This window comes from Sciurus carolinensis, chromosome 11, assembly GCF_902686445.1.
Source record: "Sciurus carolinensis chromosome 11, mSciCar1.2, whole genome shotgun sequence".
Classification (NCBI taxonomy): Eukaryota; Metazoa; Chordata; class Mammalia; order Rodentia; family Sciuridae; genus Sciurus; species Sciurus carolinensis.
Window position 1 is genome coordinate 76,034,235 of NC_062223.1, and position 21,775 is coordinate 76,056,009.

A 21,775-nucleotide genomic window follows, 5' to 3' on the forward strand; every position below is an offset into this window, starting at 1 on the left:
GGCTCAGTAACCTTTTAAGAGAGTTGAGATTTAGCTTTGTCTGACAATAACTGAACCCTGACACTACCCAGCTCTGTGACCTCTGGCATGAGCTTTACCTCTGTTCTGTAGTGTCTTTACCTGTAGCAGGGGCTACTGAGTCTACTCCAGAAAGAAGCTGTGGAGCCTAGCTAGGAGCCCCTGGAGCACTAAACTGGGAAGTGGGGTTTTCAGGTTGGCAGCTGGAATGGGTGGTAGCCGGGAGGCATCTTTCTTGCAAATGTGAAAGTTTATTGATTTTTTTCTTTTTGTCCTTTTCAAGAGACCATCAGGGAACCAAGAAGTAAACCAGAGGTCTCGAATCTGCCCACAGCTGCAGGGCGAGTAGGGCAGGAGTGGAGGAGTGCCACCTAACTCGGGAGGGGTGCATTTGAAATTCCCGCAGGGAGAAGCACCTGAGTGAAGGCCTGACAGAGTGGGCTCTAGGATGCTTTGGGAAACAGCCCCGAGCCCTGCGGTGGTGGGCAGGCCTTGAAGGCCAGGGAAAGGGTGTGGATGTGTTCTCTGGGCCTACAGGTGAACCTGCATGTGATTGCCAGTGATGGGGTCTGAGGGGAACAAGGCACTGCTCACACTCTGCTCCTGTCCCCACAGGACATGCGGAAGCACGTGACTATGACCCTGCTGGACACAGAGCAGTCATACGTGGAGTCACTGCGAACCCTGATGCAGGTGAGGCCCACAGTGCAGGCCCCTGAGAGCAGTCTTCTGAGGGTGGGAGGCACTCAGACAGGAGGGAGCAAACCAGGTCATAGACAAGGTGCCTGGGCCAGAGAACTGTGACCCTGGGACACACTACCCTTCCGTGGAGAGCCCTGGATATGGCAGCCTTAGAGCAGGAAGAAACCCCTTCCAGGGCAGAAGAGAATGGAGAGGGGTCAGACCAGGCCACCCCCAGGCAGGAGTCCCACCACACATTCCCCCCAGCAGCCCCCGACCTGAGCTCAGAGCTGTGCACCCCCATTGGTGTGCCCCCGTGTTTTTCTCATTGACTGGGAAAATATTCATTGAGTGGATTTAAATGTTGGGCACCTGCTGTCTCAGGCACTGCTTCAGGTTCAAGAAGCACCAGGACAAGTGAGACAAGCCCTGCCTCAAAGCTCTCAGTCCTAGGGGGACATAACTGAGTTTATGGGGCACTCTGCGAGCATGGAGGGCACCTGCCCTGTTTGGAGTCAGAGAAGACTCCCTGGAGGAGGTGCAGACTTCTGAGTAGCATGAATAGCATGTATAAAGTCATGTCAGAAAGGGCCCTTTGAGATAGCTCAGTTGGTAAAGTGCTTGCCTTGCAAGCACAGGACCCTGGGTTCGAGCCCTAGCACCGCAAAAAAAAAAAAAAAAAAAGAAAGAAAGAAAGGGCCCTTTGCAAAAAAAAAAAAAAAAAAAAAAAAAAATTAACTGTTAAAAAAATAATAAATAAATAAATTTGAAAAAAAAAAAAAAAAGGCCCTGTGCCTTCAGAGGCCCTTGTGGCACAGAGCATCAGGGGTAAGTTCTAGGGTGATGCTGTGAGAGCCCACAGGTATTGCACTGTAGTGACCTTGAACACCAGGAGGAGGGTCTAGACTCCACCAGCAGCCCTGGAGAGTCAGTGAAGGGCTTGAGCAGGGCAAGCTCTTGGCCTGAGTCATTCTTTCTGAAGTCTGTCTAACTGTTGGGAAGGTGAGTGGCAGGAGAGGATCAGGGCCACTGAGATCCGGTGAGATGGAGGCCACAGGGAGGAGAGCTGGGGCCAGACCCTTAGAAGGTAGGCCAATCAGGCCAGGCATGGTGGGGGAGAGGAAGGGGAACCCTCTGTCGGCGCCAGAGCTCCTGGCCTGGAAAAGGTAGGGCACAGGAGAGGGATTCATCTAGGGCAGGACGATGAGTCAAGGTTCAAATGTGTGGGTTCTGGGGAGGCCCAGAACCTGGCTACACATGCTGAAGTGGGGCCTGCTGTCACCATGAAGGATGGTTTGCTCAGGCCAACCAGGCAGAGTGGGAATAGAGAGTAAAGGTGGAGCCCTGGAAACGCCCGCAGCGTTCATTCCCTCATTCATTCCACAAATCTGATGCGAGCCCCTTCTCGCTCCAAACATTGTGTTCTCCAGGCTGGGGCGGGAAGGGTGCAATTCAGCAATGAGCATAGTGACATGGGCCTGTGTTCTGGAGTTCATGGTCTATGGCAGAGACCAGCAGTCACCAGCCAGACAAATTACACATGATGAGATGTGGTGATGCAAAGTTCATGAGAGCATATATGTATACGATGGATATTTCTCAGCCTGGAAAGGAAGGAACTTCTGCCACAGGCTACAACACAGCTGTGCCTTGAGGCTATTATGCTAAGTGAGGTAAGCCAGTCACAAGAGGACAAATATTGTATGGTTCCACTTCTGTTCTGTACCTGGAGTAGTCAAATTCTTAGAAAGCGGAATTGTGGTTTCCAGGACCTGGGGAAGGAAGGAGTGTGGACTTAGTGTTTGGTGACAGAATTTTGTTTAGGGAAGATAAGATCAGGAGGTGGATGGTGGTGTTGCTTACACAACAGTGTGAATATATTTAATGTGCATGTACCAAACTCCATTTAGTAGTTAAAATGTAAATTTTCTATTATGTATATTTTGCCTCAGAAATACATTGCTTTTATTTAAAAAAGAAAAGTGCATGAAGAGAGAACACAGATTTGGGGCCTGCCTTCCTGTGGGGGATCAGGGAAGGCTTTTCTGAAGTTGGGATGTTTAGCAGAGACACAAAGGTGAGGCTGTATTTCAGCAGAGAGGGACCCTGGGGGATGGTTCCAGGCAGAGGGTACAGCAGGAGCAAATGGTACAGTGAAGAAATCAGAAGTGACCAGTGTGACTGCTTGCAGGGAGGCAGGACTAGGCCATGCGGGGGGTTTGGGCTGCTGGGCAAGGACTGGGCTTTCCTGTAAGCACAGGAAGCCATAAGAGGGACCTATCAGAATGTCAGCCAGAAGCATTGACACACAAGGGCCTGTGAGGGTCCTTTGCCATCCCTTAGGTAAGAGTTGCAGACAGCAGAGTTAGACAGTCCAGGGTTGGAGTCACTTGCCCCCTGCTGGATGACCTGGCTTAATCACATCCCCTTTCTGAGCCTTGATTTTGCCTGCAGAATGCAGCCAGTCATACCCACCTCCCCACACAAAGATTGAAAGATGATGTGGCACTTAAGCCTGTTGGTGGAGGCGCAGTGGCGAGCTGGGAGCAGGCAGGACCTGGAGAGTCTTCCCACCTCGGAATCTCCAGGGCAAGCACAGAGCTGCTCAGGTGGAGGGCGTGCAGGACATGTGGTGGAGGCGGCCAAGCTGAAAGTGTTAGGTGGGAGGCTGGAGCTGGGCAGGAGTGTGTCACCTGGACCCAAGGACTGTTAGTGGCAGCCCTGGAGTGTGCAAAGGAGGACCAAGGTGGCACCAGGGGTTTGGAGCGCAGCTCCAGTGCTCTAACTTGCCCCTTTCTGTTGGCCAGCTGGGTGACCTGGAGCATCTGACATGACCACTTGCTTCAGTTGCCCCGCTGTAGAGCAGGGGTGGGGATAGAACCTTCCCTGGGTGCAGATTGAAGAGAGGTGCGCATGTGATTTCACCACTGCCTGCCGCTCTCACGGGTGCCCGTGCAAGGTTGTGCTGAGTCTTCACATTACCTTGTGGGGTAGAGATGGTGATCCCCTTCTTTAAGTGAGGAAATGAATTCTCAGACATTCAGAAATGTGCCAGGGTCGTCCATCAAGTGAGGTGTAACCTCTGACACTCATCGAGGGCCAGGCACCGTTCCCAGGGCTTTACATGAGGTAATTCACACCACCCTCCCCACAACCCCATTTTATAGATGAAGCTAAGGCACACAGAAGTAAAGCAGTGTGTCCAAGCCTGCAGTTAGGAAGTGCCATAGCCTGAGACGAAATCCTGTCAGTCTGACTCAGTTCCCCCTCTCACTCATCCGTCTACACTAGCTGAAGCATAATAATACTCAAATAGAGATTTGGACTCTGCAGCCCTGGTGCTAACTCCCAATGACAACTGCCAACAAAAATAGATTAGTATTGTTTCTCTAGGCCAGGAATTTAAAATAAAGAAGTTAAGTACCCAGGTGAGCAGCCAAAAGGTGGTATTTGAACCAGGTCCTAAGGCTGCACCTTTTTCTGGGTGTCGCTGTCACCCTCGGAGCCTGCCTTCAACAACAACACTCGAGCTAAGAAACGCCCCTCCCCTGACTGCCCTGACCAAGCTCCCCTTTTCCAGGCACCCTTGACCCCCTCTGCGCCACTCTTTTTTTTTTCTGGAGCATTTACTCCCTTCTAGCATATTATGTAACAATTCACTTCTCTGTCATGCTTGTTTTCTGTCCCCTCCACTCAGTTGTCGGCTCCCAGGTGAAGGTTCTGCAGCCCCAGGGCTTGCGGCCCTTCGACCCCACAGGAGTGGCTCAGGAGCATTTGTTGAGTGAATGTGGATGTTGGCTTCACCAGTTCTGGATGGGCTTCTCAGTCCGTTTATTCTTGTCTCCCATTGTGTGCCTGCCTCTCTGTGGGGTTCTGGGACCCAGAGATGAGCGCTGTAGCTTCTTTTCCTTGGAGGGCAGCGACCCTGACCCAGACAAGGTGCTGGCCCACACCAGCCTAAGAGCTCTGATTGGGGCTGCCTCTCTGCCTCCTCTCCATCACCCTGAGCCTTTTCAGTATCCCCAGCCAGTCAAGAGGATTCTGTTGCGCTTGACTTTCTCAAGTTTGTTTTACAAAACAAGCCAGATTTTTTAAAATGTTTAATATAAATGTTATTGCAACATAGCATATGCTTTTTCAAGTAACACCCTCCTGTTTCTTTGGCCTGTAGTTACAGTGTGGGCCGGTAGAGGGCAACCTCTCCATCAGAGCTGAGCTACACGGTCAGGCAACACTATTGAATGCATAATGGAGGTGAAAAACAGGAATTTTACTGACTGACACCTGCAGATCGGGACACTTTTAGAGCAATGTTCAGATAATGTCACTACAAGCCTCCAGAAACTCCCCAGGGAGACTTCTGCTTTTTCTTCTTCGTTTTTTACACAGAAGTATCACCTTTTAACTCTTTGTGATTACACATGCAATTAATTCTAGGACATGTGGTATTCATATTTTAACATCTGTAGAACCGGACTTCCTCCTGTATGGATAGCACATCATAATTTAACTGGCAGAAAATTTTTTTCCTAAAGATAAGTAGATTTATTGAAATATGACTTAACTTTTTTCCTATTCCTTTTCTTTGTGTTTTTTATCTGACTATATGTAAGCTCTGTCAAGGCAGGGATTTGGGTCTTGTCCACTGCTGTCTCCCAATTCCTAGAATAGTGCCTAGCATATGCTAAATGCTCAATAAATATTTGCTGAGTTAGTCTGAGGGGTTCTCCCAGGGAACCCTAATTTTCTTGCTTTCCTTATTTTAAGCTCTCTGCGTCCAGAAAACCTTTCCTGACCCCCCCCCTTTACCCCATCTCATGTGAGGTTCTGGACTGGGCAGGAGGGAGACTTGGAGCTAGGTCTGGCTACCCCCTGGAGCTCTAGCCTGATGAGGGAGATGTGGGAAGCAGGGCACTGAGCGACGGGCCCATGTGATTCTGTGTGTACCCGCCCTGGGACCTGTGCAGGTGGTGTGTTGTGCCATCTCTGCGGGAACATGCGCTGACTCTGTGGGTCCCCCAGGGCTACATGCAGCCGCTAAAGCAGCCAGAGAACTCCCTGCTGTGTGACCCGTCGCTGGTGGACGAGATCTTTGACCAGATCCCCGAGCTCCTGGAGCACCACGAGCAGTTCCTGGAGCAGGTGCGGCACTGTGTACAGACCTGGCATGCCCAGCAGAAGGTGGGGGCCCTGCTCGTCCAGTCGGTGAGTGCCCTACGCGCTGCCATGACCCCCCATCTCACCCGCCCTGCACGGACATTGACTCTGACCCCAGTTCTGACTCCAGCTCCTGGGTGGACCTAAACCTGGAGAGTGCCCAATCCCAGAGCGTGGCCAGACTCTGGTATGGCCTCCAGCCCCAACCAGACTCCAGCTCTGAACCTGGACCCAACCAATGGCTGGCACTGACCTAACCCTAGTCCTGACCCTGAGCTGGTATTGATGTTGACTCAGACCTCACATGGATGCTGGTACTGACCTCAATCCCTCACATGGATGCTGGTACTGACCTCAACCCCTATCTTCACCTGGACCCAAACAGCTGCCCTGACCCTGATGTGGGCTTGAGCTTAACACAACCTCATCCTGACTAGCTCTTTTTTCCATCAGGCATTTTAATTTATTTTATTGGTTGAAGTTCTGGGGATTGAACCCAGGGCCCTGCGCATACTAGGCAAGTGCTCTATTGCTGAGCTACACTCGCAGCCCACCATCAGGTATTATAATAATTGTAGCTGACTCTTTGGCACTTATTATGTGCTGGGCATTTTTTTGGGTGGGGTACCGGGACCACTTGACCACTGAGCCACATCCCCAGCCCTGCTTTGTATTTTATTTAGAGACAGGGTTTCACTGAGTTGCTTAGCACCTTGCCATTGCTGAGGCAGGTTTTGAATTCATGATCCTCCTATTTCAGCCTCCTGAGCCACTGGAATTATAGGCATACACCAGCACACCTGGCCAATAATTCTAAATACATTATATGTATCAACAACCCTGTGAGATAGGTGCAGTAATTACCCTGATTTTTTTTTTTTTTTTTTTTTTTTTTTGGCAGTGCTGGGGATCAAACTCAGGGCCTTGTGCTTGCAAGGCAAGCACTCTACCAGCTGAGCTATCTCCCCAGCCCAATTACCCTGATTTTAAGGTTGATGAATATAAGCCAGGTGTGGTGGCACATGCCTGTAATCCCAGCTACTCGGGAAACCAAGGCAAAAATTTTGTTTCCAAAAAGTTTACAAACAGAAAAAGAAAATTATATCTACTTTGGAATGTGAACATTGCTTAATGTGTTTGTTATGATGTGAAGTGGACCTAAAAAGTCTTAAAATGCCCCTACTGGCCTATAAGCTGATCCAGCCAGATGGGTTGACAGGATGATGCCTCCACTTGTCATCACCCTCAGTGTCACTAGGTTCAGCCTCTTGCGTGAACCTTGATGCTGACCTTGAACTATGGCAGGAAGCCTTGGACCCCAAGGGATCCAAGAACGCTCTGTCCTAGGATGGGGGTGGTTGGTGAGGGCTGTCTTTCTGAGCTGCTTCGGGCTCTGCCCTGTCTTTCCCAGACACAAAGAGTTGACACCTTAGAGAGGCAGGGACTCAGAGGCCCAAAGAGGCCCAGAAAACACCACTAAAGGTCACTTAGCCTATCCATGGTGCTGTTGAGCCAAGGAACCCATGTTTCCTCACTCCTAGCCAAGGCTTCTGACTAAGAACATCCATACTTAGTTTGCCATCAGTTGGCCAGCAGGTGTTAGCCACCAGCCGCCATGTACCCTGCCCCGAGTCAGGCATTACTACGACTGGGAGAGGAATACTTCTGTCCTTGGAAAGGGAGAACTTATCCTGGGGCATCAGGAGAAGCCAGAGGCCAGGTGTACACCAAGCAGACAGAACCCTAATCAGGAGCTCAGCCCTGAGGGTGGGTGAAATCTGGATGGGGAATGGAATTGCATGAGCAAAATCCAGAGATCTAGAATGAGTTTTTCATCTGAGGTCAGTGGGAATGGAGACCTGCCTGGTGGGACTTGGGGGCCAGAGATCAAGGGACAGAAAAGCTCCGTTGCAAGTGAGAGAACCAGGTCTGAGCACACAGGACACATCCAGGCATACATATGTTACATGGTAAGATACACCCATGCATATATGTATGTATGCACACGCACATACCTAATCACAGTTGCACATACCCCCTGTACATACCTAGAAACACAAACACAAAAACACACACTGATCCCATGAAGACACCCTGAGAGTCCCCAACCTGTCTCCTCATCCACAGTTCTCCAAAGACGTTCTGGTAAACATCTACTCTGCCTATATTGATAACTTCCTTAATGCAAAGGACGCCGTGCGTGTGGCTAAGGAGGCGAGGCCTGCCTTTCTCAAGTTCCTGGAGGTATTCACTGCGAGCGAGGGCAAGGGAATAGAGGCCACCCCCACCTCGGGCTAGCTTTGCGGGTCCCAGGAGCACTTCGCTGGGGCAGTGCAGCCTGGTCAGTGGGTCTGCCTCTACCCTTGGGCTGAGCTGGAGGGGCTTGATGGGAGCCTGTCCCTGGGTAAGCCCCTCCTGGCATATCATTTCTCACACTGGTGCCCATCCACCCTGCTTTGGATTTCAGCAAAGCATGCGTGAGAACAAGGAGAAGCAGGCGCTATCCGACCTCATGATCAAGCCTGTGCAGCGGATCCCACGCTATGAGCTGCTGGTGAAGGTGGGCATGGGGCTGAGTGGGCAGGTAGACAAGGCCTGGAGGCATGAAGGAGAGACATTGGACATTGAGGACCCCTCTGGCTTAAACTTGGCTTTAGGATCCCCAGGGGTCAAGTAGGGTAGAAAGTCCTCCCTGGTATCTACCAACAGTCCCTCCTGCTCCAGCACTCAGTTGGGCCTGAGGGGCAGTTAAACAAACAGGTCTGTTCCCCATTCCCATCCTAGGACCTCCTGAAGCACACACCAGAAGACCACCCAGACCACCCACTCCTGCTGGATGCACAGCGGAACATCAAGCAGGTGGCGGAACGCATTAACAAGGGCGTGCGGAATGCCGAGGAAGCAGAGCGGCATGCCCGGGTGCTGCAGGAGATTGAGGCTCACATCGAGGGCATGGAGGATGTGAGTGCCGCCCCTCCCCCACCCACCCTCGCCTGTCCGTTTAGCCTCTGTTCTTCCTGTCTCCTGGAATGGTGGCTGTGTTCAGGTCCACACTGGAGTCTTGAGCATGCTTGCATCCATGTCTCCCAGTACCTGTGATCACATAGCTCCACCTGTCCAGCTTTGACTCTGTGTCCCTGGCCTGGCAGCACAGAGCCTGGAGGGTAGACAGGATGTTGCTTCCATGGGCCATAGCCTGGCCCATGGAGTGGGGCTGCAGGATCGCTAGGATTTGTGCAGTGGACAGGGACTAATAACTAGCCTTTAAGATGCCACGTCATCCTACCCCACAGCTCCAGGCTCCTCTTCGGCGGTTCCTGAGGCAGGAGATGGTCATTGAAGTGGTAAGAAGTGTCCCCTCGTCTACCCACCTGTCCTTACCTCCCTGCTTAGTTCACTCTTCTCTTACCTGCTGCCCACGGGTCTCCCTGCTCTTCCACCCCAACAGGAGGCCTGGTCAAATCCCTACTCTACTCTGACTCTCTGGACACCTGGTGGAGAGCTGTCACCCCTCCCTGGGCCTCACTGTCCCTTTGGGCATTGTGGGCAGGTGGGTGGGCTTCTGGACTGTGTGCACAGAGCCTGAACCCTGCCTGTGGCCCCACAGAAGGCAATTGGTGGCAAGAAGGACCGGTCCCTCTTCCTGTTCACAGACCTCATTGTCTGCACCACCCTGAAGCGAAAGTCAGGCTCCCTGCGGCGCAGCTCCATGAGCCTGTGAGTGGTTGGGAACTGGGCTATTGGTGCAAGCAGGGGAAGCCCTTGTCCTGCCCTGGGCCCTGCTCCCCTACCCTGGCCAGAGCACCCCACTGGCTCCCAACAGGTACACAGCAGCCAGTGTTATCGACACCGCTAGCAAGTACAAGATGCTGTGGAAGCTGCCGCTGGAAGACGCTGACATCATCAAAGGTGGGGCTGGCTCAGTCCTGCCAGGGGGTCCTGGTGTTGGAGTCTTCCTCTGAGAAGCCTCCTGGTGGGTTTGAGCTGTGGCCAGTTGGGCTGCTTGTCCATCTGCTTTCAAACCTCATTTTCCCATCCAGTATGAGGGCTGGCATGAGGGATCAGGTTGACATCCATGCAGACCACCTTCTGATGGGCAGGACCTGGGCTGGCAGGTGGGGCTAGGTGGGCTGCTGCAGGGGGAGCAGGTATAGCTGTAATTAGCCATTGATTTCTCTGCACACACTCATTTGGGTGCCTCACATTAGATGATGCACCATTTAGGCTCCCAGGTGTTCTACCCAGGGATCAGAGCACAGGCCAAGGGTTGATTGCAAAGATCCATGTGGGGATCTTATGGGGCTGAACTTATCAGGAGCTAAGGCAGCCCCAAGGAGCCACCCCTCCTGTCTCTCTCTCCTCGTTGTGCTGTGAGTTCGCCCCATTCTCACTGTGCTTAGCTTTCTGTGCTTCCTCATAGCTCCAGGGACGAAGCCCAGACTGTCTGCAGGCCCCAGGTGAACACAGGCCCCTATGCAGGAATGCAAGCTGCAGTGACGATTATTGATCTCCCACATCTCGTCACTAGAGAACAGGCCAGCTCACGTCATGATACCTTTAGGTCAGCTGCCCACTCCTAATCCATTCGTCTGTGGCCAGAAGTGGGACAGGTCATATGAAGAAAATATGGCTTCCCAGGCAGTGAGGATTGGGGTGGGACTGTTTCTCTCAGAAGGACTAAGAGATTATGTTAGTCTTCATAGGCTTCTATAACCTTTGTAGGCTTCTATACCACAGATTGGCTTATTTATTTATTTATTTATTTTTATACCTTTATTTATATATATGTGGTTCTGAGGATCGAACTTAGTGCCTCACACATGCTAGGCAAACGCTATACCACTGAGACACAACCCCAGCTGGGTAATTTATTTTTAAAATATTTTTTCAGTTGTCAATGGACCCTTATTTTTATTTATTTTTATGTGGTGCTGAGGATTGAACCCAGTGCCTCACACATGCTAGGCAAGTGCTCTACCACTGAGCTACTGCCCCAGGCCCCTACTGGGTAATTTATAATGAATGAATTTATTGCTCACAATTCTGCTGCTCTGGGAAGTCCAAGATCAAGATGCCAGCTGATCTGGTGTCTGGTGAAGGATCTATTCTTATATTTCCTTACTTGGCAAAAGGGCAAATAAGCTCTCCCAGAACTCCCCCCACCCCAACTAGGGATTGGACCCAGGGGTGCTCTACCACATCCCTAGCCCTTTTTATTTTTTATTTTGAGATAGGATCTTGCTAAGTTGCTGAGGCTGGCCTCAAACTTTCTATCCTCCTGCCTCAGACTCCCAAGTTGCTGGAATTGTAAACAATTCCACCCTACCCAGCTTCTCCCAGAACTCTATATAAGGACACTAATCCCATTCATCAGGTACCATTCTTATGACCTTGTCACCTCCCTAAGGCCCTGCCTCCTTCTAACACACTGGGGATTAGATTTCAACATGCAAATTTTGGGGAGACAAACATTCAGACAATAGCAGAGCTCTTCCAAACCTTGGCTTCCCTGGTACACCTCGCGCCTGAGCACGCACCCTGCTTTCTGTAGACACAGCACCACAGCCTCCTTAGCCAACATGATTCCCCCTTACTGTTGACTTCCTCAGCCCTGAAGAGTCCCTGGTCACAGGGCCATTCTATTTGCCAGACTCAGAATCTGTTCTTCCTGTTGTGCTGTTATGATCCCAGCCAGGTCTTCTTTCTTGCCATTCCGCAACCTGTGGCTCAAATACTAAACTATACACTCCAACATATTCTATAAACAGAACAGAAGAAGACGACAGGAAAAACCTGTCATTTAGGAAAGAGCAAAAAGAAAGAAACTTCCTGTCCCTTGATTTCAAGTCTTGGTGTCCTGGCCCCAGGGGTGGAGGAGGGTCAGCCCCAAGTATAGGGCACTGGTCCAGAGTGTACCTACCCCCCAAGCCAGACAGTGGGGAGGGAGGAGGGGGTTGCTGAGCTAGCCTGTAGGGCAGCCACTTGGCAGTGGTCAGGTGTGGGATAGGACCAGAGAAATCAGGACATCAGCTCATTGCTCCCTCCCTTGTGAAGTGGTGAGTCCCTTGGTCAGCAGATTAGAATGCCTGAGGCTCTGCGTACTTGGCAATTCCCCCATGGCAGGCCATGCTGCTGCCACAGTCCAGTTCTGCAAGTGCCCAACAGCCTTTGCCCTGTGGCTGTGACCCATGCCCAGTCCCCTGCTCTCAGGCCTGGGGTTCTGTGGAAATTGCCTGCTAACTTTATTCCTGAGGCTTTGGGGTCTGTAAGCTCCCAGTTTGTCACCCATCTGCAGGTCATGTATTGAAGGAAGAGTGTCTATCCATGCCTGACCGTGTCAATCTCTGTTTGTCCATGGCCTTCCTCTGTCCCCACCAGGGGCATCCCAAGTCACCAATCGGGAGAACATCCAGAAGGCCATCAGCCGCCTGGATGAGGACTTGACCACCCTGGGCCAGATGAGCAAGCTCTCTGAGAGCCTCAGCTTCCCCCACCAGGTCTGTGCCCTCTGCCTAAGGGTGGAGTTTTCTGACCCTGGGGAGACATGCACACAGGCCTGGCATTTGCCTGGGGGAGGAAACACTCCTATCACTTATCTGAGAGGGAAAATTATAGCTTCACTTGCATATGAGGGAAGTAACGTGTTCCAAGTCTGAAGGTGGAGACGTGGCTTCGTCCCATCAGAGGGGGAGAGAGGATCTATCTCCTGCTTGGGGAAGGGCAGTGGGGGGAGAATCTGGCTTCCTCTTGGTCCGAGGGGAAGGGAGAGGCAGGTTTTATACACATTCCCAAGGGCATGTACTGATTCTGGTGAGGCCTGAGACCTGAGACCTGGACCTTCTTCCCCATAGAACTTGGATGATGCGCTGCGGGATCTCTCAGCTGCCATGCACAGGGACCTGTCAGAGAAGCAGGCACTGTGCTACGCACTTTCCTTCCCCCCCACCAAGCTGGAACTGTGTGCCACCCGGCCTGAGGGCACAGACTCCTTCATCTTCGAATTTCCTCACCCTGATGCCCGCCTGGGCTTTGAGCAGGCCTTTGACGAGGCCAAGAGGAAGCTGGGTGAGCCAGGGCCCACATGGCACTCTCTTCCCAGATCATCCAGGAAGTGTCTGACTTCAGAAATTTCAGAATTGCTATGTCCTGTGTTGGAATGCCCAGTTGGCAGGGGTAGAGGAGATGTGGGGGCTGAGACTTCAGGACCAGACTTCTGAATACCTGGTAGGGAGAGGACTTCATAGACAAGGTCAGCTTAGGACACAGGCCCCATCATAGGTATGAAAGGCCAAGATCCTCCTCAACTCTGAGCATGGCTGGATCAAGGAATGCTATTGATCAGGGTCCATGGCTTAGAGACCTCTGGGTCTTGCACTGTCACTGTACATATGGGAAAACTGAGGCCAGGGGCAAGCAGGCAGAACCCACAGACCCTCCTAGGATGACTGAGATCAGGCCCTCCTTAGACCCTGAGGGGCAGAGGAGGAAGGGAAATGGGAGAGTGGCAGGACAGGGTGAGGTGGGTACTAAGCAGGGTCTGTCTCCCTCTGCCCTGTCCCCCTGTGTGTCTCTCCATCCATCTCCACTACAGCATCCAGCAAAAGCTGTCTAGATCCTGAGTTCCTGAAAGCCATCCCCATCATGAAAACCCGCAGCGGCATGCAGGTGTGTGTATGCATGTGGGTCACATAGATGCACGTTTCCAAAGCCAACATGTGTTCATGAATTTTTGTTTTGTGTGCAGCATTGCATTCATGTCTTAAACATTGCAGTTGCTCCCTATGACTTTGAGTACATAGTTCCCTGTGCATGTAAATGGGTACTGCACATCTGTATCACATGTGCATGGGTCTGTTTCACGCATCTCTGTATCTGTTCATGTGAAAGGAGACTATACAATTGATGTGAATGGAATCTAATTTATGAACTTGTATGACGCTGCATACATATGTACAAAGGTTACCATTGTCACATTCCTTAATGCAAGTATCCATGATCATATTCAGGGTGCAGGTGTACATGTAGGTATGGTTGATGCCTGTATCTCACAGGTATGAGGTGCATTTGATGTGTAAAGAGTGTCATGCATGCTGTGTGCATGTGTGCACGTGTATAAAGAAGGGTATAAAGGGATATGAGGAATCCGCGCACACCCATGCAGGCCTGCCTCCCTCCATTCTGCTGGGGTCCTCTGGGAGATCAGGGTGCTGGCAGCAATTCTTCCATTCACCTTTCGCTGTCCATTGGCACCTTCCGCAGTTTTCCTGTGCTGCCCCCACCCTCAGCAGCTGCCCAGAGCCCACGCCAGAGGTGTGGGTGTGCAACAGCGACGGCTATGTGGGTCAGGTGTGCCTGCTGAGCCTGCGTGCTGAGCCGGACGTGGAGGCCTGCATCGCTGTCTGCTCGGCCCGCATCCTCTGCATCGGTGCAGTGCCCGGCCTGCAGCGTCGCTGCCATCGGTGAGGCCCAGTCAGCAGGATGAGCATGCGTGGGAGTTGAACCCTGCACACACTGAGGCCGCCACGTCGTTGCTGTGGGCGGGGCCCGGTGGGTGTATGGGGACTGGTGGGTGGGGCCTCGCCTCCTTAGTGATTTTCATCCACAGGGAGTGTTCTGCCTCTCTGAGGGGTCCTGCTGAGATGGCCTCAGAGCCTTCTGGACCAGAGCTGGACATAGAGGCCCCTACAGACGAGGAAACATCCACACTGGCAGAACCGGGGCCCCAACCCTGCCTGCACATCTCTATCTCAGGCTCTGGCCTGGAGATGGCGCCAGGCCCAGCCGAGGGTGACCCCCGCCCAGAATTGGTGCCCTTCGACAGCGACTCTGATGATGAATCTTCACCCAGCCCATCCGGGACCCTGCAGAGCCAGGCCAGCCGGTCCACCATCTCCTCCAGCTTTGGCAGTGAGTGCCCCACTTGGGGCTGACAGAGTGGACTGCCCTGAGAGGAGGTTACTGAGGGACTAGTAGAGGCAAAGGCTGGAATCAGATCTGAGGATGTTAGCATACCGTGCAGAGGGGGGCCAGCAGAGTGAGTGAGCGTTGATACGTTGAGGACACAGAGGTCAGTGGGACAGACAGATGGAATCTTGAAGACCCTGGAGTGTCCCAGGAAGGTGGATACCAGGTGGAGTGGCGTGTCCCTCTGTCCAAAGTGTGGTGGCTAGATCTGAGGTGGTCAGGCTAGGACTAGGACACTGTAGCCTGAACTCTCAGTGAGCAGGATAAGACCTGAGCAGATGCAGAGGCCCAGGGACTGGGAAGGAGCAGCTGCCAAAGGCCCTTGGGGGGAATGGCCAGGACCGACAAGTGAGGGATACAGACCTAGAAAGATGTCAGGTCTCTGGTCCAGTGGAGGGGGATGGAGACAGAGACCTTTGTCTCCCTCAGATGAGGAGACCCCAAGCTCCAAGGAGGCCACAGCAGAGACGACCAGCTCAGAGGAAGAGCAGGAGCCTGGCTTCCTGCCACTGTCTGGCTCCTTTGGGCCTGGTGGACCCTGTGGCACCAGTCCAATGGATGGGAGAGCCCTTCGCCGCTCCAGCCGTGGCTCCTTCACACGGGGCAGCCTGGAGGACCTGCTGAGCGTGGACCCTGAGGCCTACCAGAGCTCTGTGTGGCTGGGCACTGAGGATGGCTGGTAGGGGCATGGGTGGAGCCAGGGACACAGTGACAGAGCCCTGAGCTCCCTGCTCTGGAAATCATATGGTGTGGAAGCAGAAGCAGGAGGGCTTTGGGGCAGGCCTCAGGGGTCCTGCCAGCCAGAGGGCCTGAAACCCAAAAGGAGGCTGTGGCCCACCATCTAGTACCTCGCACAGGCACCTTGGGGAGATGGGGGTGGAGGCCCAGAGGTGGCGGGATGACTCCCAGGGCAGGTATGCCTGAGCATTTGTCACCCCTGATCCACAGTGTCCATGTGTACCAGTCCTCTGACAACATCCGTGATCGCAGGAACAGCATGAAGCTTCAGCACACAGCCTCTGTGACCTGCATCCTGTAAGGCCTCAGGGTGTCCTTCCCGTCCAGACCCTTCTTAGCATACATGCAGGCCTCCTCTGTTCACCTCGTTCTCTGCTTTACTGGCCCCTCCCTTCTGAGGAGGCTTTAGGACAGAGGCCTGGCCCTAGGCCAGCTGTGCTTTTTACACACTGTGCACTTGGGCAAGTCCCTGCCTCTGAGCCTCAGGCTTCCCCAACCTGGAGAATGGGGTGAGAAGAGATGGTCTTTTGGGAGCCAAAGGCATGTTACCTGTGATTCTCCTGGCTCCCGGTAACACGCTTTGGCCTTCTGAAATCTCTGACACCTTCTTTTCCCTGCCCAGGTATCTAAATAACCAGGTGTTTGTGTCTCTGGCCAATGGAGAACTTGTAGTCTACCAAAGGGAAGCAGGTGAGTGCCCCCTGCACCGTCCCCTGCCATTCTGCTTACTGGTGGTGGTGCTGTCTCCTGGGAATAGTGGGGACCTCCAGGCTATGAGTCTAGAAATGTGACTGGGCCACTCTCAGGCCTCTCTGGGCCTCAGTGTCCTTGCTTATAAATGGGGATGTTCATCTCTCATTTCAGGTGTGGGTGAGGCTTAAATTCAGTACTATGCTTAATTTCTTGTTTTCTTTACCCCATTCCCACTCCAGGTCATTTCTGGGATGCCCAGAACTTCAAATCGGTGACCCTAGGTGCTCAGGGGAGCCCCATCACCAAGATGGTGTCTGTGGGTGGACGGCTGTGGTGTGGCTGCCAGAACCGAATCCTTGTCTTGAACCCTGACACATTACAGCTAGAGGTAGGTAGCGGGTAGGGAGATGGAATCAGTGACTTGGGATGATCTGGGCCCAAAATAAGAGGGAGATGAGACCATGGGGGCAGAGAGGTGTCCAGCTAAAGGATTGAGACGTTGCCCTGTGTGATACTAGGCCAGGCCCTATCCTTCTCTGATCCTCATTTCTTCTCTAAATGATGAGGAAGACAGCAAGTGCTCATGTTTGTAAGGATTCCTGATTCATGCTTCTCCCTACCCTTTCTCTCAGTGTAGCTATTGGGGTCACTGGGGGCTAGAACAAGGGTCCTTCCTGACGTCATCATCCTTTAGCAATAGACTATACCCTTTAGTTATGATGTATTTACATATATACCTGAGGTTTCCAGCCTGGGTGGTATGCGGAGGCAACAAGTTCCTTTGATTTCTCTCTCAGTTTTTCTGTCATTGACTGGAATGGAAGCTAAAGACCCAGTCAGGTCCCAACTCTGACTGACAAGCTGTGCGACCACGGGCTGGTCTTTTCCTCTTATGCTTGGACTTTGCCATGTGTCCAAGGAGAGGCCAATAACTGGTCTTAAACCCTCTAAGCTTTGAAGTTCTCTGATCCTTAAGTCACTAAGTTGCATGGGGAAAGGGCACCCCATTTTAATTCCCAAGGATTAAGTAGGAAGGTACCAGTGCAACTAAACTTTGGAAGGTTAGTCATCCAGGCTCAGGATCAGGACTGTTAATCGGGGTGGGAGTCTGTGGGAGTTATGGGGAAGGAGGGATGGACACTGGTGGGACTGGAGACTGGAGGATGGGGGCGGGCCTGCCAGTCACCTGTCTGCTCTCTACCCTCCCGTCACCCACAGCACACATTCTGCGTGGGGCAGGACTCAAGCCGAAGTGTGGCCTGTATGGTGGACTCCAGCTTGGGCGTGTGGGTGACGTTGAAAGGTAGTGCCCATGTGTGTCTCTACCATCCAGACACCTTTGAGCAGCTGGCTGAGGTAGACGTCACCCCACCTGTGCACAGGATGCTGGCAGGTACTGACCTTACACTACCACTGCTTCTTCGCAGTCTTGCTGCCCTGTCCCAGGAGGCTGGGCCCGGGCCAGCATTAGGCCCAACACTGCTCTTTTTCACCCCCAGGCTCAGATGCTATCATCCGGCAGCACAAAGCTGCCTGCCTGCGGATCACAGCGCTGCTAGTGTGCGAAGAGCTGCTGTGGGTGGGCACCAGTGCCGGCGTTGTGCTCACCATGCCCACCTCCCCCGGTACTGTCAGCTGCCCACGGGCGCCTCTCAGCCCTGCTGGCCTAGGCCAGGGCCACACTGGCCACGTCCGCTTCCTGGCTGCAGTCCAGCTGCCAGATGGCTTCAACCTGCTCTGCCCAACCCCACCACCTCCGCCAGACACAGGTGGGCTTGCCATCCAGGGATCCGGGACTCTTGGTTGCCCTGATCTCCCTACTGCCCTGCTAGAAGAGTTTTAAAAGGGAGAAAAAGTATAATTGAGCTGGAAGTGGTATATATTACAGGAAATAGGCTGTGGAAAACCCAAAATGAAATCTACTAGGAGATTGTGTATCTATTGGGTGCATGCATAAAATTTTTGTCCAAATAAGTGTCATGAGAAACAGGAAGTGAACAATAAGCTAAGAAGTAGAATATGGCAGCTGGGCACAGTGGTGTGAGTCTGTAGTCCCAGCAACTAGGGAGACTGAATCGGGAGGATTGCAAGTTGAAGGCCAGGGTCAGCAACTTAGCAAGGCCTGAAGTAATGCAGTAAGACCCTGTCTCAAAATGAAAAATAAACCAGACTGGGACTGGGACTGGGGCGTGGCTAACATGGGTGGCACTGGGCTCGATCCTCAGCACCACATACAAATAAAATAAAGGCATTCTGTCCAACTACAAAAAAATTAAAAATAAATAAAAAGGACTGGGGATGTAACTCAGTGGTAAAGCACCCCTGGGTTCAATACCTAGTACCAAAAAATAAATAAATAAATAAAAGTAGAATATGTCACAGATAGGATATGTTTATAGGAAATATATCCTGTTTTATGTATTTCTTATCTGCAACAGGAAATAAGGCAGAAGTAGAAATGATCTATAGGGCAGGAAGTAGACTCAGGAAGTGATGTACAGAAAAGGAAGTAGAAATATCACCAGAAAACACCGAATAGCACATATGACAGGAAGTGGGCTGTGAGTATTAGAAAGTGAAACAGTGGAAATGAGGCACATCACAGTCACGGTCAGGCAGACCTTGCCTTGCCAGCACAAGAAACCATGTTCCCAGGAGGAAGTGACCATGGGAATCAAGAATTAATAAAGCCTCAGCGGGGTTGTGGCTCAGTGGTAGAGCACTTGCCTGGCATGTGTGAGGCCCTGGGTCGGATCCTCAGCACCACATATAAATAAATAAATAAATAAAATAAAGATCCATTGACAAATTAAAAAAAAAAAAAAGAATTAATGACGCCTCAGTCAGGAGTTGTCTGGGTCCAGAGAAGACTTAGCCATTTAACTAAGAAGGGGCTGTTGGAATAGGAACATTGTATACAGTTGTGTATTGCTTAACAGCAGGACATGTTCTGAGAAATGCACTGTGGGTGATTTGCTTGTGGCTGGGCTGTATGGATATATAACCAGGTGAGCCTATTGCTCCTAGGGCCACAATGAACAGAACAACAGGAGATTAAATGAAGCACAAGAAAAAAATGATGCAATCAAGAGATGCAGTGAACAAGATTATGAGGCTGCTGTCAACAGCATACCGTTTACAGTAAACTTTCAAAAAATGAAAGTAGTAGAAAATACATTCTAAAACAGCAATTCAGTATAAACTAGGTACAGTGGCACATGTGTGTAATCCCAGAGAACTGGGAGACTAAGGCAGGAAGATCAAAAGTTCAAGGCCAGCCTCAGTAATTTAGGAAGACCCTGTCTGAGAATAAAAAATAAAAAGGGGTGGGAATGTAGCGCAGTGGTAGAGCATCTGTGGGTTCAATCCCTAGTACATTAAAAAAAAAATGTTTGATATAGAAAATACAGGGCTGGGGGTGCCACTCAGTACAGGAGTGCTTGTGTAGCATGCACGGAGGGCCTGGGTTCAGCCCCAAGCACTACAAAAAAGAAAAGAAAATACATAAACCAGTAACAGAGTCATGTATTCTTATTACCAGTATCGTGCGCTGTCTGTGACTTGTGCAGTGCCTTCATACAACTAGCAGGACAGGGGTCTGCAGCAGCAGCACACAGACGCATGAGCGCTGGGTTGGCTATGACATCACTAGGTGATGGGAGTTTTCAGCTCCATTGCCATCTTATGGGACCACCGTCCTTGGTGCAGACTGTTGTTGACCTCATCACGCAGCACGTAACTTAATTACAGTGAAGACGTTACGTGTGCAGTGCTGAAGAGAGAAAGTGGTGTTGGTCCCGGTGAGTTCAGTCAGTCCTGACCAGAAAGTACAGGTGGCTGCCAGGAAGTGGGTATTTCTTTCTAAATAAGAGTTCAGTGCTTGTCTTTCTTTCTGCCTTGTGGGATGTGGCAACTCGGGCTATGATGGGACAGTGAAGCCACCAGTTCCCTCAGGCTGATGATGCTCCCTTCTGCCCTGCAGGCCCTGAGAAGCTGCCATCGCTGGAGCACCGGGACTCCCCTCGGCACCGAGGCCCTGCCTCTGCCAGGCCTAAAATGCTGGTTATCAGTGGAGGTGACGGCTATGAGGACTTCCGACTCAGCAGTGGGGGTGGTGGCAGCAGTGAGACCGTGGGCCGAGATGACAGTACAAACCACCTCCTCCTGTGGAGGGTGTGACCCTGTCCACTGTGGCCCAGGACTCACCTGCCCACCTGCCTCAGTCTGTTTGCCTCTTACTAGCCCACACACAGACCTTGACCAGGAGTCTCCGAACTGGGCTGCCGAGGTGCCTGCGTGATGCCCCGCTGTCTCATCTTCGTGGAAGCATTCCTGACGGACACCTGCTGGCTAGCCACGGCCTCTCCCAACCTACTGGCTGCTCTGGTGCTCCCAGTTGTGACCAGGGCAGGGCATGCAGGCTGCCCAGGACCTCTGTCCCTGGAGCTTCTACCAAAGACACGGCCAGGCTGGACCCCATGGGGCTGGAGAGGGCCATGTGCAATATTTGGAGGGTTTTCTGGGGGCAGCAGGAAGGCTGAGGGTTAGCATCATTTCCCGTGTACAGTATTTATATTCCTTTTTAGATGAGTACTTTCCAAAGCACTTATTTATGCAGTGACTGGGGGCAGGGTGTGATGTGACAAATGATGGGGGGATAACCTATTCCTGTCCAAGGGACCACCCTGGGACCCAAACCAAGCCTTTCTGGAGGGACCATTGTCTCCCCCCATTACACCATCACACACACACACATACACACACACACACACACACACACTGCATGTTCAGGGCACTCAAAACTGGCCCTCAATGTAAACTTCCCAAGCCGACTGTCCTGATGGGGCTGCTCACCCTGATCAGAGGCCAGGACCAAGTGCCCTCAGTCATGCAGAACAAGATGATGGCGTACCACGGCGTAAATCCATCTGGGGGGCCTCCCTAGGCTTTGGCATTTCCTAGTGTGCTGGTGGTACCTTAATGGTGTCTTAATTTTGGAACACTGGTAGGGACTTGGACAAGGCTTTCTCTCAGATAAGAGAAAAGGGCCCTTGCTTCTTGCAGTCGGCCCTGGTCCCCAGCCCCTGCCTCTCTGTGTCTCATGCACTGGCACATATGGTCACCTTGGGGTGTGGGCCTAGGACGCCCTCACTCTGACCACTGAATCCCTCTTTTCATACCCCTTCCTGCCAGGGATGGCCCCTGTAGGAAGGACCCCAAAAGCTGAGGGGCTGGGTATGGCCTCTTCAACTGGGAAGGCTCCCACTTGAGGCAGCCTCTCCCCAACCTCCCAAGCTGCAGGGAGCCACTCTGACCCTCAGCCCCTCGCTTCAGCTACAACTCCAAAGGTCTGGTTTCAGATGGGGTTTGTTTTGTTCTGTTTGGTTTGGTTTTTATTTAGGGTGGGTGGGTCATTGTGGTCTTAGATTATGTTTCTCTTGCTACCGAACAGTCATGTATTAACTTTCTTGGCTGATGAAATTTAAAGAGTCAATAAATAGAAACACCAAACAACTGCTTCCCA

The 21,775-nt window shown here is 51.9% G+C and overlaps 1 protein-coding gene across 3 annotated transcripts in view; it reads left to right on the top strand.

Annotated features, from left to right (window-relative positions):
- The window catches only part of Arhgef17 (Rho guanine nucleotide exchange factor 17), a 58,392-nt gene extending 36,617 nt beyond the window's left edge, over nucleotides 1-21,775 (top strand). For 2 of the 3 annotated variants that reach the window (XM_047516538.1, XM_047516539.1), the window contains exons 2-21: nucleotides 634-711; nucleotides 5,722-5,904; nucleotides 7,984-8,100; nucleotides 8,324-8,416; nucleotides 8,641-8,817; nucleotides 9,150-9,200; nucleotides 9,464-9,573; nucleotides 9,680-9,765; nucleotides 12,235-12,353; nucleotides 12,708-12,921; nucleotides 13,448-13,521; nucleotides 14,116-14,315; nucleotides 14,462-14,763; nucleotides 15,250-15,499; nucleotides 15,769-15,855; nucleotides 16,181-16,248; nucleotides 16,491-16,639; nucleotides 17,470-17,644; nucleotides 17,751-18,020; nucleotides 20,234-21,775. In XM_047516538.1, coding sequence (XP_047372494.1) covers nucleotides 634-711; nucleotides 5,722-5,904; nucleotides 7,984-8,100; nucleotides 8,324-8,416; nucleotides 8,641-8,817; nucleotides 9,150-9,200; nucleotides 9,464-9,573; nucleotides 9,680-9,765; nucleotides 12,235-12,353; nucleotides 12,708-12,921; nucleotides 13,448-13,521; nucleotides 14,116-14,315; nucleotides 14,462-14,763; nucleotides 15,250-15,499; nucleotides 15,769-15,855; nucleotides 16,181-16,248; nucleotides 16,491-16,639; nucleotides 17,470-17,644; nucleotides 17,751-18,020; nucleotides 20,234-20,430 — 3,000 coding nt within the window. In that variant the 3' untranslated portion in view covers nucleotides 20,431-21,775. Of the gene's footprint in view, nucleotides 1-633; nucleotides 712-5,721; nucleotides 5,905-7,983; nucleotides 8,101-8,323; nucleotides 8,417-8,640; nucleotides 8,818-9,149; nucleotides 9,201-9,463; nucleotides 9,574-9,679; nucleotides 9,766-12,234; nucleotides 12,354-12,707; nucleotides 12,922-13,447; nucleotides 13,522-14,115; nucleotides 14,316-14,461; nucleotides 14,764-15,249; nucleotides 15,500-15,768; nucleotides 15,856-16,180; nucleotides 16,249-16,490; nucleotides 16,640-17,469; nucleotides 17,645-17,750; nucleotides 18,021-20,233 lie in introns of those variants that run through there. The other variant, XR_007103894.1, reaches the window with a different exon arrangement.